Source organism: Dendronephthya gigantea, unplaced genomic scaffold, assembly GCF_004324835.1.
Source record: "Dendronephthya gigantea isolate DGI-Jeju-01 unplaced genomic scaffold, DenGig_1.0 000018F, whole genome shotgun sequence".
NCBI classification, from domain to species: Eukaryota; Metazoa; Cnidaria; class Anthozoa; order Malacalcyonacea; family Nephtheidae; genus Dendronephthya; species Dendronephthya gigantea.
In genome coordinates this window covers 269,411-287,049 of record NW_021163028.1, presented here as the reverse complement: position 1 = coordinate 287,049, position 17,639 = coordinate 269,411, and the positions used below count along the sequence as shown (strand labels likewise).

General features: G+C 36.3%; 1 protein-coding gene and 1 long non-coding RNA gene across 2 annotated transcripts; one reads left to right on the top strand and one right to left on the bottom strand.

Moving 5' to 3' along the window:
- Positions 1–2,871: 2,871 nt before the first annotated feature.
- LOC114520932 lies at positions 2,872–4,803 on the bottom strand. Its single transcript, XR_003686742.1, has 3 exons — positions 4,474–4,803; positions 3,223–3,279; positions 2,872–2,913 (listed from the first exon to the last, which is right to left on the bottom strand). It is a non-coding gene; the product is annotated as an uncharacterized LOC114520932 (long non-coding RNA).
- A 5,819-nt stretch (positions 4,804–10,622) lies between these two features.
- LOC114520981 (gastric triacylglycerol lipase-like) lies at positions 10,623–15,246 on the top strand. The gene is made up of 7 exons (XM_028541360.1): positions 10,623–10,817; positions 11,624–11,940; positions 12,492–12,735; positions 13,233–13,388; positions 13,859–13,930; positions 14,456–14,527; positions 14,783–15,246. The coding sequence occupies exons 1-7, from the start codon at positions 10,734–10,736 to the stop codon at positions 15,044–15,046; spliced, it is 1,209 nt and encodes a 402-aa protein (XP_028397161.1). The 5' UTR covers positions 10,623–10,733; the 3' UTR covers positions 15,047–15,246.
- Positions 15,247–17,639: the final 2,393 nt, after the last annotated feature.

Sequence of the window (17,639 nt, the reverse complement as noted above, 5' to 3'; positions counted from 1 at the left end):
GCAATCAAGAAAATTTCATAATTTGTACAGTAGTTATAGTAATAGCCCTTGTACCTATGCATGTAGAACTTGGCAAAAAAAATAACAGCAGACCACAGAACCTATAACCCATAAGGCATAACCCTGAAACCTTTATGCATTCACAGATTGTACAGAAAACATGTATTATGAATCCAGTGGATCCATTACTTGTGGCATTCTAAACACTTTCAGTTCAGCCCTGTTGACCTGGCTGTAATTTCACTTCTATTTTACTATAAATATGGTCTCTGCACGCAGCATTTAAAACATTATCTGTGTCTGCAGTCCAGGATGTGAAGAGAAACTTTAGAATTAGGAGGTAACTGTTACAATGACGTGCAAATGAGGGATACAACAAAAAAATCATCTTTCATTGTCAAACACATAAGTTTCATACACTAATAAATGTTGACGTACGGTTTTTGGCTTGGGAGGAGTTCATTGGTGTTAGCAATTTAGGGATGAGCCGATCGGAACGAAGGACTGATTAGCCAATTTGATTAATCGGTGACCGATTATTTCGGCGTGACAGACTGAAGGCCGAAGTATAAGATAGGAGGAAACTATCATGCAGGATATCAACAACTGTGGTATAACAACTGCCTAAAATAGACAAAACACTTCTCGACGTTTCGACCTGAGGGCCTTCGTCAGGAGAGTTAGTATGAAAATAAATAGGGGGAGAATACCTTATACATTATACATGTTTTGTATGGGGGCAAAACGCGTGATAAAAATAGGCCAATAGAAAACAAATAATCAAAACAAAAGTCTGATTGTGGGCTAAGAATAGCCCGCATCGAAAGAAGCCTGATCAGCAACGAAAACGTATTACAACCAGCTTTGATGTAAACAAAGAAATGGGAGTCACATTACTCTGGGTGAAGTAGCAAGAGCATTGCACCGGCATCGCAAAAGCGTAGGTTCGATTCCTGCCGGAGGACCTATAGTTGACTCATTTTTCCATCAACTGTTCCAGGCTTGAATTTAAAGTGTGCATAATTCCACTCGAAATTAAGACCCTTTAAAACCTCTAAATGAAAGAGAGTCTTTCATTTTTGCCAGAGGGATGGAGAGTGCCAAGACTGTGGATGAGTCGCATTTCTTGTCATTTAGTAATGTGGATTACTATATATCGGCGAAACTGGAAGATCTCTTGGTTTGGTGAAAACCGTAGGTCTCTCTACTGTTTGGTGAAAACCGTAGGTCGGTAAACAACCACAATAAGACTAAGCCTGTTGCCAGACACTTTACCTCTGGTAATCATTGTGTCACTGACATGAAAATTAGAGCTCTCTGTCCCATTTCCGGTACTAACGATCGCCGTAAACGACAAGAAATGCGACTCATCCAAAGTCTTGGCACTCTATATCCCTCTGGCATAACTGAAAGACTCTCTTTCATTTAAGCCACTTCGCCCAGAGTGATATGACTACCATTTCTTTGTTTACATCAAAACTGGTTGTAATCACTGAGTATAGCTCAGTGGTTGTGATAAGTTTTCGTTGCTGACCAGGCTTCCTTCATTGCGGGCTATTCTTAGCCCACAATCAGGCGTCTCTTTGGCAATGTAATGTATTCCAATTTGTTTTGATTTTTTTCTTTTCTATTGGCCCATTTTCATCACGTGTTTTGCCCCCATACAAAACATGTATTCTCCCCAGTGTGACCAGACGTAGTAATTTTAATTACTTTTGGTAATTTTTGGTATTTTTTTGGATGATTGTAGTAATTGGAATTTGAAGTAATTACTACAGTAATTTTTCTTAAAGTTACAGAGGGCTTTATTACTTTTCAAAGCATTCTTACAAGGTTGAGAAAATCCCTATCAGGTGGATAGGCCTATCCAGTTTTCGTACATGCCCCCTGTTTGTCTTATGTCCTAGGTCATTTCCGCTGCAAAACAATAATTTATACGTTTCTGTTAGGGTAAAGTAGGGATATTTTGGAAAAAGTTTTGAAATTACCAATGATAATGCGGGATAAATGAGTGCGTAGTAATTTTTTGCCTGATATAGAAATTTCTGTCACCTAATTTGGTAAATGGTAATTGCCTTTCAGAAGACCTGGTCACACACTCACACTGATTCTCCCCTATTTATTTTCATACTAACTCTCCTGACGAAGGCCCTCAGGTTGAAACGTTGAAAAGTGCTTTGTCTATTTTAGGCAGTTGTTACACCACATTGATGCTAAACTATCATACAGGAGTTTTTTGGTGAAAAAAAGTGATGAAAGTATGAGACTTAAATGACTTTCAATCTTTATTCTTTGACACAACTTTCCTCTCCGTTCCTATATTGTGAATTCAAGACCAATATGGACTATGGGGACTTTAATAGAGTTTTAGTTTAATCTTCAAAAAACAAAAAACAAATATAATATATATATATATATATATATATATATAATTTTACAAAGATTTGTAATCCAGGCATTATTTTTATTAAAAAACAACTTTAAATCTGGAGAACATTCATTGATAAATATATATCTATATCTATATCTATATCTATATCTATATCTATATCTATATCTATATCTATATCTATATCTATATCTATATATATGTATATATAAATATATATATATATATATATATATATATATATATATATATATATATATATATATATATATATATATATATATATATATATAATATATACATACATATATACATATGGTCATCAACAAAGTTCTCTAAAAGGGCCCCTATAAGCTTTAAATTTGAAACGTTTCTTGTAGCTGCTTAATTAACCACATTTGATAAGAAGTTAAACAATAAAAAGCGCTCTGTAAATATTTGGCAACATGGATATTCATACTTAAACAGTGATTTAAAGAAGGTACCTGCTGTCTCTGTTAGGGTTTCCTCATCCTTACCATCATCTATAAAATAATCATAGCCTCTTTAAGAAAATCAATAGCAATGATGCTTGTCACAGTTGCAAGTTATTAAAAACAGGAATGAACAATGTTGCGCTACACCCTGTGAACACTATTGTTAATTAATGACATTTAAACAACTTATCAACTCTAAAAGGGTCACCTAAGCTTAAATTTTAAAAAAAAAATTGTAGCTGCTTAATTAACCACATTTAAACAATAAAAAGCACTCTGTAAGTTTTTGGCAACATTGAAAGCAAAATTTCTCTTATTCATGCCCTTTAATGTTAAACAGCAATTTAAATAAGGTACCTGCTATCTGTGGTGGGATTTTCTGTTGTTTATTATCACGAACATGGCGGCGATTTTCTATAAAATAACCATAGCCTCTATCTAACCATAGCAATCATGCTTGCCACAGTTGCAAGTTGTTGAAAACAGGAATGAACAATGTTGCGTTACACCATGTGAACAGTATTGTTAATTAACAACATTATTGAACCTTGTTGAACCATTGATACTTACCTATATCAATATTGATGATTAAGGTTCAACAACATTGTTAAAATACTGTTCATGGGAAAATTTAGACAACACTGGGGGCTGCCTGGCATTGACAGGTACATATGCATGCACATTGTTTACTTTCTGCGAGCATATTAAACATATCAGCATCCTGTAAGTGTCAGCCATTAACTGTATATAAAATTGCAACTTAACATTGTACATTTTACAATACTGTTTTTCTCTGAGTGTCAATACATTAATGGCAATAGTCTATTGTCTTTTACATTGCAGCATTTAAAACATTATTCTGGTTTGTCTGGGAGTCCGGCCCAGTAGGATATGACAAGCAAATTTAAAATTAGGAGGTCAATGTGATGATAACATCCAAATGAACGCAAATAAAGGGCACATTAAAAGCTAGCTCAAAATTATTTCATTGTCAATCATATATGAATTTCACGAATGTTGGGAGGAGTTCATTCCAGGGTTGGCTTTAGATGAAAGAATCTGCAGTTTGTCATTACAAACAAAACAGCCAAACAGGGCAGTTAAATATCTCCCATATTATTATTACCAAATAAAGGCAAATATTGGTTAATACTGTCAATGTCATAGATTTTATAACTTCTCTGTCTACGAAGGTTGGCCGCCATATCTGACATATCAACAAGACTTATTTAAAGAAAATAACATTTCCTATTTGCTAGGGATTGCCTGCTAGTTAGGCTACTTGTTTTCTGCTTCTTGGTGTTTGCTGTTCTTGCCACGTTTCATGCAAACAATTGGAAATTGGGATGTTTTACTAAATACTAGCTAAAATGCTCTGACTGTATTCTTGTCTGCTGACATTGCTTTTTGTTTGCCGAGTTACACATGCTATACGGTTTTTACCTTGTTTGGATATGATTTTCTCTTTCTATATATACATACAGTATATAATATATACATAGTCTAAAGTACAAGCATAATTTGACATTGTATATCAGAAGAGACTTTCAGAATTGTAAAATTGTGTTTTTACTCTAAAGCTCTAGAGAATAAAAATACAAAACTTACCATTTCCCAAACGTTTAGCCTGGGCGTACACAAACAAACAGAACAAAATAATATACGGCTTCATCCTGAGGCTGGTGCAGCAAATTCACACGTATTTTGTAAATAATTTTAACAAAATGCTGTCACAAACGTCTGGCCTGAACGCTGAAAGCTGAAAATTCTGAAAGTGAAAAATCACGAATCCGTTGTCGATGGCCTTTAGTTAACACTATGAAAGGAATTCTCTTCTGGAAGCTTTTGACAACTATTTTATACACAAAATGTGATTTGTTAATAATTGTAACAAAAAGATTCAAATTGACAATTTCAATTTCATCATAATATGGCGTCATTCTAGACCGATGAACTCAAATGTAACTGGAATGATGAGATTATGATGACGTCATTCAGCACAGAAGTTAGTTCTGGCACAGAGGCACAGTGACAGAGGGCTACACAGAGACAGAGGTGGAATTCGCGGCAAATCTTGTCCCCCTGTTTTTAATGCGCATGCGCTAGGCTCTAGCAAGTGTTTTTGCACTTTTTAATAAGGAAAATTCGCTTTTTTAGCAGAAAAATGCAATTTTAAAGCCAAGGGTCTTTTCACTCTTTTGCTCTTCGTTTTTTTGACAAATTTTATTTATCCATCCGACATTGCTCCTTTTGGATTAGAAATGAAAAATTCACTTTGGACTTTTTGGACCCTCTTCGGGCTGGTACCAATGGAAATTCTAGAACTGAATTATCTAGCAGCAGCAGCTAGGTTAGACAATGGTTCTAGAATTATAGCTTGCATATTAGTAAAAGAAATTTATGTTATTCATATATAGGTAAGCTTTTATACTACCATTCTTATCATTTAACTGCTCACATTATTTAGGCTTGGTCTAAATTCATTCATGTAAATGATGTAATTAATCTCAACAAAAAGCCTTGTTCGTGAATCTATCCATGCAATGCACATTCTACAACATTAAAAGGGAAGGTTAGGACACATTGAGTTCATCACCATATTACTGAGTTTCAGAGCAAAAAATATTTATATTTTTCATTATATTCAGATCCAAAAATTGGAAAATAGCTTTCAATCTTCTCATAGAAGCCACACAGCATTGCAAAGATTAGATTGGAAATTGATTTGCATGTCCTTCATGCAGTGGCGTAACGGACGAAGATGGGGCCCTTAGTTATATTTGGTGTGCCCTAGCTGTTTGTCATGTTTTCACTTGAAAAATAATTTGAGAGCTGAAGCTTGTAAATTTACATTAGTGTATTACTTCATTATTTATATAAGTAATAGAACATAGATAATAGAATAGAAAATTCAGCCATGGTCGATGGATATACTCTACCGGGTGTCCCAAAAAAAACTTTACCTGTTTGTCTTAATATAACTCAAAAACGATAAAAGCTATTGAGTTGAAATAAACTCCACTGTATACAAGCAGGGCTAACTTAGATTTTGATATATAACATTAAATTATTGATGTGATATTTACGGAGATACAAGCATTTGATGTCGCAAGGTACTTTCAAAATGCGTGAAAAATTGACAAAAATCGGCTATTAAATTAATTCGAAAATACTTGCATGCCACTTCCCGTGGTAAGTTTTTAACTTCAGCGATTTTAACTTTAATTGTTCGCTCTCATATAAGAGTAAGTTTGCAATGGAAAAGCGTACATTTAAAGTTAAAATCACTAAAGTTAAAAACGTAAAAGTTAAAGTATTAGTTTCGAATTAATTTAATAGCCGATTTTTGTCAATTTTGCACAGATTTTGAAAGTACCTTGCGACATCAAATGCTTGTATCTCCGTAAATATCGCATCAATAATTTAGTGTTATATATCAAAATCTAAGTTAGCCCTGCTTGCATGCAGTGGAGTTTATTTCAATTTAATGACTTTTATTCGTTTTTGAGTTATATTAAGACAAAGAGGTAAAGTTTTTTTTGGGACACCCGGTATTATGTAATCTACCATCATTAATGCTGCATTTTCCTTGGCAATATACCTCATACACTAGGCCTATCTTTGGCATAACAATTTGTTTTTAACCTGACTTTTTTATGCGATACACTGACACGACGTTTTTCTTTAAGAATCGTGGTGATAAACGGCAATCAATGGGGGACCTCTGAGGCCACCAACAGGCGGGGGCCCTTAGTTCTTATCCTCACCCTACCTTACGTCCGTTACGCCACTGCCTTCATGAATATTACAATCATGTATGAACTGAAATTAATATCTGTTAGCATTTGCCATTTGTGTGTGAAGTTAGATTTATACTCATGTAATTTTACATAAAGGTAAAAGTTGCATTTGTTTATTGTAAATCCTTTGAATTCAAGTTCAAGATTCGAATAAAAAACATGTAGTTTTTGCTAGTTTTAGGGCAAAATAAATTATTTTCAAAGAAATTTTTTCGTGTGTTTGATCATGAATTGTAGAAATAACACATCAATCATGCTTGTTTTAAGATCAGCTCAGATGTTTTCTGGATGGAAAAATAACTGCCTAATTTATAATCGGCGACGATGTTGGCAATCAGCTTCAAATTATAAAGAAAATCATTCGTGCTTGTATTTCTTACCTCTTTAACCTAACGCATATATTTTTTTACAAAAACACAACCATTTACCGTTTCTTCTTAAAATTCAGGCGCAAAAATGAAAATCGATAGAGCCAGCTTTAAAATATTAACATTTTTCGTCTTTCGAACACCTTTTTCCCTTACTTTAGAGTCAAAATACACTTGCCATAAAGCAATTTGCGTGGCGCGTGGAATGGCCTAGGCAGGGGGAAAGCAACATCAAAGGGTTCCGCCGCGAGTTCCATAACTGTGGTTCTGACTAGTTCTGGTCTGTTCGTACAAGGGGCAGAGCGAGCCGTAGACATAACGGAGGTAAAGTCTGGCAGGGTTCACACGAGTCACGAGTGAAATAGGCATAAGCAGAAATGCAAAAGAAATCTTTTCCCCTAATGGGTAAAAAAGACAAAGCCAAAGGAATTTTATTTTTAAATGTCTTTCGTTCCAGCTTCGCTTATGCTTCGAGTCTTGTCACTTTTGACTTTTGTGCCTATGAAGTTATGCTTGTGTTATGTCGATGCTTACGTCGTACGCTTCATTCATTGCATTTCTTTGTTTTCGGCCTTTTGTCTTTCATTACGCTTGTGCTTATTTCACTCGTGTCAACCAGGCTTAAAACTAGATCGCGGGCGGTGGATAGAAGGTTGAACTCAAATCACAGATGAACTCAAATCACTGACTCAAAAGTGCTTGAATACAACGGGAATGACACTGAATGTGGCATTGCATACTAATAAAAGTGAAGGTATTGCCCCGGCCATAACAGAGCTTTATTCGGGATAAAACTTTATTCGGTTTGTTACAAACATCAAACACACCCAGTGATAGCAAATAGACGACATCAACCCGATAAACAAAATACCTAACCAAGTTTATAATGCTGTAACGATGGAATTTTGATTTTTGCATGCTTTTATTAAGCGTAAACATTTTTGCCTTGAAATTCAACCTAAAACAGATAAAACTGGTGCAATAAGAAACGTTTTGCAAGCTATAAAGTAAACCTTTTACGATCTTTCTAAAATAACTGTCACCATTTTACTTAGGCCAATAAAATACAATTATTTTAGTGTTCCGACTAGGTGACAAATGTCCATGAAGTAACTGAATATTATCCCAGTTAACCTTTATTATTTTTTGGGATAAACCCCAATTAATAAAACTTTTCGTTCATTTTTCGCGTTCTTTGTATATTTCTCAGAGAAAAACATTCAGGATCAATTTGGGATGTATCCCTCAAATTTCTTAAAACAGGATAAATTGTCATAATATGATAATGGACCACCTTAATATTTCTAAGTAGACTAGGCAGGATAGCTTATCGTCTTCAAGGCACAGTTGACTATATGCACACCATATTTTGCGACGTCACCAGTGACACCCCCTCACTCCCTGTGAATCTCTTTCAAACACCCTCGCCTCTCAGAGCCGCGCTCAGCGTATTTGTGAGAAGCCCCTAAATTCACTATGCAACACTGCAAGAATATTAAGCGGTTTAGCTTAAATCGTGTAGTAAATTGCATTCATTCAGTGACAGTCAATTTGGGTTTGTACGTTCGCTCGCAATTTGACTTTTAAAAGCCCGTGTTAAAGCAGATGACAGATCTTTTAGAGATTTCTGGTGCTCCAATCTGAAACCAACCGGTGTTTTACAATGCATTGCCTCAATTGGGAATTCAGCCTTAAGGCTATTTTTACCGTATAAAGGAAAGCGCCCTTATTTTAAAAATACATAATACATACTTAATTTGATCTCGGTCTTCAATAAATGAGCGCGCGGTGATCCTTGAGGCATGCACACCGGTATGCAAGCCCAGGAATCACGCAAAATCGTTAATGAAATAACCACAAACATCTTACTACCTGCGGATGCGGTTTTCTCTCTCTATTCTTCCCAAGTTATATCATAAAACGTATGCCTCATATCTATTTTATATACGCATTATCCGATAACGTTTATTTTGACGCGAAATGCGAGCCACTGACGATGATATGATATCAGAAAAACGACCCAAGAAAACACATCCCAATCCCAATGTCAAGGACATTGGAGGTGACAATCGCTGGTCGCGCTTGCCGGATTCAATTACCAATTGGCTGACGCGAATTTAAGCGTACATCCTCAAAACCAGGAATTCACTGCAGAAAAAGCCTGTGTAAAGCTTGGTTTCCACTTGATCGTAATAGTGGACTTAGTGGTGACAGATCATTTTCACCGATGAGAAATAGTCCTTGTTGATTGCCACACATTGAAATATTCTATAACATCAGCCACCTTTAATGTTAACAATGCAAAGGCCAAGAAGGCGAGAATGGATGAAAGTCATGAAACTGGTACGGGTACCCATTTTAGCCCTGTCGTGCTAATAAATTGGGTGTAGTGGGCGCATTGGGTTAAAATGGCCGCCTCTTATCAGTCTTGTGTACTAAAACTTCCTGTTACGCGGTGCCGAATTTTTTATGCAGCTTAGAATACAATTGTACTTTTTAGACATAACTTTGTAAGAATGTAAATTTTGTGTTTATTACACTTTCTTGTCCGTTGTAAAGTAACCTGGTAGGGGATCTGACAGTCTAAAGATTTTTTTCTTACCATACATCACTAAGCCAGCCATTCTGAATGTGCAGTCACCATAGTTTAATACGAACACACCAGACACACCCAATGATAGAAAATAGAGATTTTTGTAAGCACGATAACTAACCACGTTTTAACGCTCAAACGACGTTTTTCAGGCTATGAATATAAAGCTTTTACGATCTATCTGACACAAACAGCCGCTATTTCACTTATACTGAACGGAATACAACTCTTTTTAGGTTCACCTACGAGAAAAATGTCTTTGAAGTCAAGCATGAAATTAAAGGGAATGAGAATTTTCGTTTGCTAGGAAAAGCGACGAAAAATGTTTTGAATATATTCATAAATTATACAGAGCAATACAATAGAACAATGAAACAATAGACTGATAAGCCAATCGACCCCTCTCCAGCTTGTATGCTCGGGACAAAACCCTAATTAATAAAACGTTTTGTTTAATTCTTGCGTTCTTTGTATATTTTTTGGGGGGAAAATATTCACGATCGCTTAAGGCGGATTTCCACTTACAGCGAAATCGTTCGCTAGCGAAATATTTTCATATTTTCTTTTGAATTTTAACAGCATAAATAAATTAGTTCGACTTGACTGTTCTCAATTCAAAAGAAAATATGCTAATCTTTCGCTAGCGAACGATTTCGCTGTAAGTGGAAATCCGCCTTTAGGTATACATTTAAGTTCGCATCCTTTGAAATTTTTAAAACAGGATAAATTATGATTTTTTTGTTGTGGACCACCTTAGCAAAAATATCCAGGTTCAGGGTTTTAGGGAGATATTTAAGATTGCATCCTATGAAAGTATTTAAAATGGATAAATCGTGATTTTTAGTGTATTGCCCTATTGGACAAACATACGTAATAACGTAAATGCGTGTTCGTTCGTTGGGAAATCTATGGAATGACAAACGTCCCCTAAGGAACTTACGCATCCGGTTGCACGATGCTTCAAGGCGATCGCGTTATATCGAAATATTTTTGCGCTGCTTCCACTTCCCAGTCAGCTGTGGCAGATCATACGAAAGGCGCAGAGCAAAACTAAGCGTATATTAAAACATATTGAAAGTTACGCCGACCTCAACTCCGAACAGCAATATGCTCACAACGAGGTATATCGTTTTCTCACTTTGTTTAGTGGCGAGAGGTTTTGCTGAGGACCCTGAAATCAACATGAATGTGGTAAGTGAATACATATAAATATCCTTTGAATACGAGCGCGCAGCAACAAACAAGCTTGCGTTGAATACCAGATTGTGCTGCGGGATTAATTAAATTTGCGCAACAAACGAAAATCCTTAAGGATGAGAATTCGTCTCTGGAAATTGCCCGCAGTCATTCAACGGGCTTTTCTAAACTGCTCGACCGGGCACCAAACCAAACTTCAGCGGGTCCGAGTGCATAGTAGGTTGAAGTGATAAATGGGCTACCTGACAAATGGTAGGAAAATTTCGATCTTGAAGATTACATCGTCTTTTTTAAACGAGACAATCAGACCACATAAATGACCTTCGCTGGCAACCGTATACCCCTCTAAAAAAGAGAGCTGTCGTCAACTTCCTGTATCACGTTTCTAATTAAAACATTAACCTGTTGGAACCAAATTTATTCTTCAGATTCCTGGCTTACATTTGTGAACACCTTGTAAACACCCTAAGCCTAACCGGATTTCTGTTGCAGCGAGTTCATAAAAATTACGTGATGATCCACGTTTCATTTGGTTTGGTAATGTCACGAGTCTTTTTCTTATTTGTGCTCAGATGACATCAAAATATCCGCACACATAGTTATTGAGTGAGAAATTTCAAATTGTATTCCTGCTGATCAATAAAAGAGCGTTGAAAATACTGTGATAAAATAGTCACAAGCTGATTGAGGATTTTTCATTCAATGAGTTTGATGGCGATTAGGCTTCTAGAATGAAATACTTGGATATTAAAATACACGTCGTCTTTTATAGTACCCTCTACTTATCTTTTTCAAAATAGGCTCAAATCATCCAACACTGGGGGTACCCGGCTGAAGAATACGATGTCGCAACCTCCGATGGCTATATCCTCACGGTGCAACGAGTTCCGCGCGGTCGAAACGACCAAGCGACTGGCACCAAGCGACCAGTCGTCTTTCTTCAACACGGACTTCTGGGATCCTCCAGCCAGTGGGTCACCAACCTTCCACATCAGAGTCTCGCCTTCATTCTGGCTGACAAGGGATTCGATGTTTGGCTCGGAAATTCCCGTGGAAACACGTATGGCCTGAAGCACGAACGCCTGTCAACAGACACCGACGAGTTCTGGGATTTCAGGTAAGTAATATGACTAATATCAATCTGACAAACTATCCGGTTCATGCATGGAAACATGGCGCTACCGGTCCTTTAAATCCATAAAATCCCTAATTTTGATTTGTAAGAGTTAAGTATTCACTAAAAATCCATGAATTCTTTTCGATAAGTCAGAGAAGTTCTTATTCATATAGACTCAATTTTGTTAGAAACAATTTAGGTTATGTGTTATTCAGGTATGGTGTAATACATATATATATGTACATATATGTATATACTTGATGATGTTGGGCTTCTAGTAAAGGTCATTCTTGCCTAATTTCAACGTAATATTATATGTATCGCGAATATCCGTCCATCCCCGCTTTTAGAATCACGTTATCAACTAAAGAACCATAACCCTATAGGCGCATGAACTTTAGAACTAATTTGCTTCATTGAAGCGTAATCACGAACAACATAGCAAACATACTATGCGAGAACGGGGTCGTTGGAGGCGAAAATATATGATCAGGCTGAAAGATCTATAACACTTGAAAATACTGAGAAGATATAAACTTCTTTTCTTGTAGTTTCGATGAGTTTGCAAAGTACGATCTTCCGGCTTCGCTTGAATTCGCCATGGCTCGTTCGCAGCAAAGAACTATCGCGTACATTGGCCATTCCCAAGGCACAACCATCGGGTTTGCAGCTTTCTCGAGAAACCAAACATTGGCTGCCAAAATCAATTTATTTATCGCCCTGGCCCCGGTCGCCACCGTCGGCAATATGAAAAGCCCCATTCGATACATGTCGTACCTGAGTGGAGGAATACAGGTGAGCACGAGCATCGCCAGACAAACCGTCACATATGCGCATGTCTAAACCCCAAAACTTGGACTCTTATATAAGGGTAGTTTACACAGTTTTTACAGTGTACATCCAATTTGTTACTGGAAGTATTATTATACAGCATGCAGTTCAGAATCTCACGAATATAGCATGAATGTTCTAATAAGGGCACCTACATACTCGGAGCGTTCATAACTATTTGCTCGTTTGCATCCGTCAAGAGAAGGTAAGAGGATCTAAAATCGCAGGAAAATTCGCACTTTGTGAACACGAAAATTTAAAACAACGCGGTAAATTTTTTTTGGTTCCCTGTTGATTCATTTCATAAATTGGTATGAATTGTCTCAATTAACGTCATTGAAAAGCAAAGCCGAATTACAGTTTTTAAAAGCTTACGAGTATATATATATATATATTATATTATATATGCCATACTGTCAGAACATGGTATCTGAGATTATTATATTTATTCTTCCGTGCAGTGGTTGTCCTGGCTATTTGGCGTTCGTGATTTTCTGCCTTCGACATTCGTTACTCGGTCGCTTGGTCGTTACGTCTGTGAAGATGACGTGGGTAGTGCATGGTGCTCAAACATCATGTTTTTGCTGTGTGGCTACGATAAGAAACAGCTCAATATGGTATATATTTTTATTTTTTGCCCATGCAATCGACGTTTAACGTTCAGTGCCTTTTATAAGGTTCCGAACAAGATATGCATGTGCAAATAGTGCTTAGATTTGGACTTGCACGCGGACGTGGACATAATTCAATACAAAATGTGTGCATGTAAAGACGACCCCAATATATCTATATTTTACATATACCCTACGCGTGAAAATATGACAGGTTAAAAAACACAACATTTTCACAAAGTTGTGATCATTAGGGATTCATCTAAAACTTTTTGCACAGTACGGTGTATAATTAGTTCCTATATCAGGTGAAATTGCTTTTTTATTCACTACCATACTCTCTACACTTGTGCTCGAAATGTGGCAGTTTCATAGACCCACCCAAATCAGGACAAAGTAACAATAGTTATATAGGTATAGATATAGTATTCAGTATTGCACAGAGCAATTAATGTATTTGGTCTCTCTGTACATAGACACGATTACCTGTGTACGTGGCTCACACCCCAGCGGGAACGTCAGTCAAGGATGTGGCGCATTTTGCTCAGGTAAAATGGGGAAGTTACCCTATCGTTTGATCTGTGTATATGAGTATTGGGTATTAAGATGCGCATCCTGATACTATGCACTGCATGTCTGCAAATTCTGCAACAATGATAAATATTTTCAATCCCGTCAATGCGTGAAAAAAAAGCTGGAAGTACGAGTGCAAATGCAATTTGTGAGGGTCCACTAACTGATTATTGTGCAAAAGGGACATAATTCCCCAAGAAAATAACGAGGTTTAAATTAGTGTGATAACATTTGATGCGAAATTTTGTGAGTTTTGTGAGCTCTGGAACGTCAGAAATTGCCATGCTCCTTTTTACGACCTTTCATTGGATCCATCTTAAATATATGCATGTATTACAAATATATAAGAAACGTAAGTATGGTTTCTGAATGGAAACATTTGAATCCATTGAATATTATACACTTGTTTTTGAAGATCACCTAAGATCAACGAACTAAAGTTACACCACAATTTTGCAGAGGAAATAACAGATATACAACCTTTTTTTACTTTTTACCAGATGTACAAATCGGGAAAATTCCAGATGTACGACTATGGTTGGAGATATAAAAATCGAATGCATTATGGTCAGGTCAGTTCTATAGTCCGTATATATGAATGGAAATCGAAGTATACTGCATTATAGAATATGTATGAAAATAGAATTGAGGCAATATAAGAATGAGGAAAATAAGTTCCTGTTGCCATCTTTGTAGATTAGCTGACCTGAAACATATCGCATCAAACATAAACAATTGAACTACGTACAGTCGTTACTGACTGTCTTCGAAATCCAAATTTGGGACTTTGCCGACGTGTATCAATTATCAAATTTGTAATTTTTTAGTCTACGCCCAAACTGTACGACGTTTCCAAAATCCGAGTTCCAGTGGCGCTGTTCTCCGCTGACAAGGACTGGCTGGCGACTCCCAAAGATGTTTCCAAACTCAAAGCTAAACTCAAGACGGTGGTTTTCAGCAAAGATCTTGTATCATGGGACCATCTTGATTTCATTTGGGGAATGGATGCGCCGAGCTTGATTTATGAAGACATCGCAGGTCTGCTGAAAAACTCGAATAGGCTCGAACGGAAAAATGCGTCGGGAAATTAAATGTTCTTGTTGCCTCTAATTTTTATGGACTGAACAATTTACTTTTGTATGGCGTTGATTAGATGAACGTTTTTAGAAAAATGTTCAAGTTACTATCACAATAATGTTTGTTGGGGGTTATAATGTTTCTAACGTATCTCAATATGTCGCAAAGTAAAATGTAAACTGTGGTATACTATTAAACAATCAGCTTTTATTTCCCCAGTAAAGTTTCTACATCAAAGCTTTTCATGTACAGCCTCGGAAATAATGAGCTCAGTATTCCTTAGCGCAGTAAGCGTAGTCTATCGGCAACACAGTCTATCCTATTTATCATCATATAAAAATGGTCACATGTTTCAACATAGTACCCATGCATCATCTGCTCCTTGTAGGACAGCCTATATATATATATAGGCTATATTTCCTAGATAGGCTATATGCTAGGATGCTTATGCGCATTTGTCCGTGCTTTTTCACGATTTTTGCGACGTTTTTTTAAACACAAATAGTATTATTATTATTATTATTATTATTATTATTATTATTATTATTATTATTATTATTATTATTATTATTATTATTATTATTATTATTATTATATTATTATTATATTATTATTATTATTATTATATATTATTATATATTATTATTATTATTATTATTATTATTATTATTATTATTATTATTATTATTATTATTATTATTATTATTTAAACATATTTATGCACGGTAGCCTTTCAGTGACCTGTTTTTCAAAGGGCCGTGCTCCACACGCATGCAATAAAAATCTAAAAATTCAATCAAGCTAATATATATATATTCATGCATTATATACAAAGTGACAACAGCCAAAATGCTACAATATGTCTCCGCGTTACAAATAAATTTTGCACGGTTGTTCGGAGTTTTTCATTTCGTGTCTCTGACTTAATTGTTTGAATGAATTCAATGAAAGAGACTCATAATTGTCAAGAATTTCACGAGGAAGATTATTCCAAGCTACTGCTCCGCGATACGAGAAACTATTTTTAAGAAAGTTAGTGTTTGGCTTTGGTAAAGTGAGTTTCCGATCGTTGCTTCTCAGAGTATAGCAAGTATTTTGACAGGTACTAAACAGTTCAGTTAAATATGTTGGTGTCATTCCTCGTATTGCCTTAAATGTTAATTGTTCATCGCGTCGTTTTAGGATGTGTCCGATTGGTTCCCATTGTAGTGTTTTAAAAATCTCTGCACTTCTAATGTCAAAATTTGAATTTGTGATAACCCTAGCGGCTCTTTTTTGTAGTTTTTGGAGTTTGTCAATATGTGTGGTGTTTCCGTGGTGCCACACTGTCGAACAATAAGTAAAATGGGGTAAAACTAGGGAGTTATACATCGTCTTAAGGGCGTTGTCAGTCATGTAGTTTTTTGCTCTCCTCAGTAAAGCTATATTTTTAGAAATTTTTTTGCATTGCGCATCAATATGGTCATGCCATTTAAGGTTTTTGTCAACAATTACGCCTAAGAATTTTTTGTTATCAACCCTTGTAACCTTTTGTTCGGCAATAGTAATTTCAGGGTCTGATAGAATTTGGTTTTGGTTTAGTGATGAATTTGATGAGTTTAACTAAATCGTGGTTTGATTTGGATTTCTTTGAAAGTCAATTCAGGTATTCTTGTTCGTCCGAGAACTGCTTTGACCGGTTGTTTCAAAGTTTGTTATGCATATTTGAGGTTGGCGAAGCAAAATCCTTTTATGCCATCAAATTCGTAAAATAGATGATTGGGATGAAGTCGTGAAGTCACGACTCGGATGTCGTGAAGTCACGACTCGAATGTTCGCAAGACGCCCAAAGCTTTTTATGCTATCCCTGTTTGCCTGGAGTTCAATTCAAGATGGCGATTTGTATCACATTCTGCCTGTATCATTATTTTTGTTGCATTTTGTACTCTTATTTCATGATTTTCACTGAAAAACGGCAAATCTCTGTTTGGTGACTCATCAAGTTCCTATTCTTCAAATTCTTGTACAGCCCCGAGCAAAGTGGCACCAATCGATGTTTTTCAGTTATCGTTTATTGATTTCAAATATACAGTAAGATGCATGCAGTAGAATAGGTGATTCCGTATTTACATATATACAATAACGTTACATTTGAGGATAGCCTCGCTTTTTTTATTTACTTCCAATATCGATGGAATGCTTTCATTCACGTCCGTTTCCCGCTCGACTAAAGTAAAAATAATTATATAAAATTCGCGATGCTTGGTTATTCCATGCCTGACTTCCTCGTTTGAGTCTTTTCTTCAATGCGATAAGAAATCCGGACAGTAATTCGCTTTCTTGGTTAACCTGTATCGTCGGTTTTGTCGCCGTCTTTTCCAGTCCTGTCGACATCGTTGCCGCCTGCTTCAGCGGCGACTTTTTTCTCCGGTACGCCAGCTATCACTCCAACACGGACTACATAACTGAGTTGAGCCACCAATGACTGCGAGAACGACATGTCAGTCCATGGCATTTCATCCTCGTCGTCGTCTTCTATACTCTGGTCGTCATTAAAATTCTTCTGCGACTGGTTTGATACTTCGCCTTCGTTTGTCTCGTTTCAGCTTTGAACTTCGTTAGTGACGT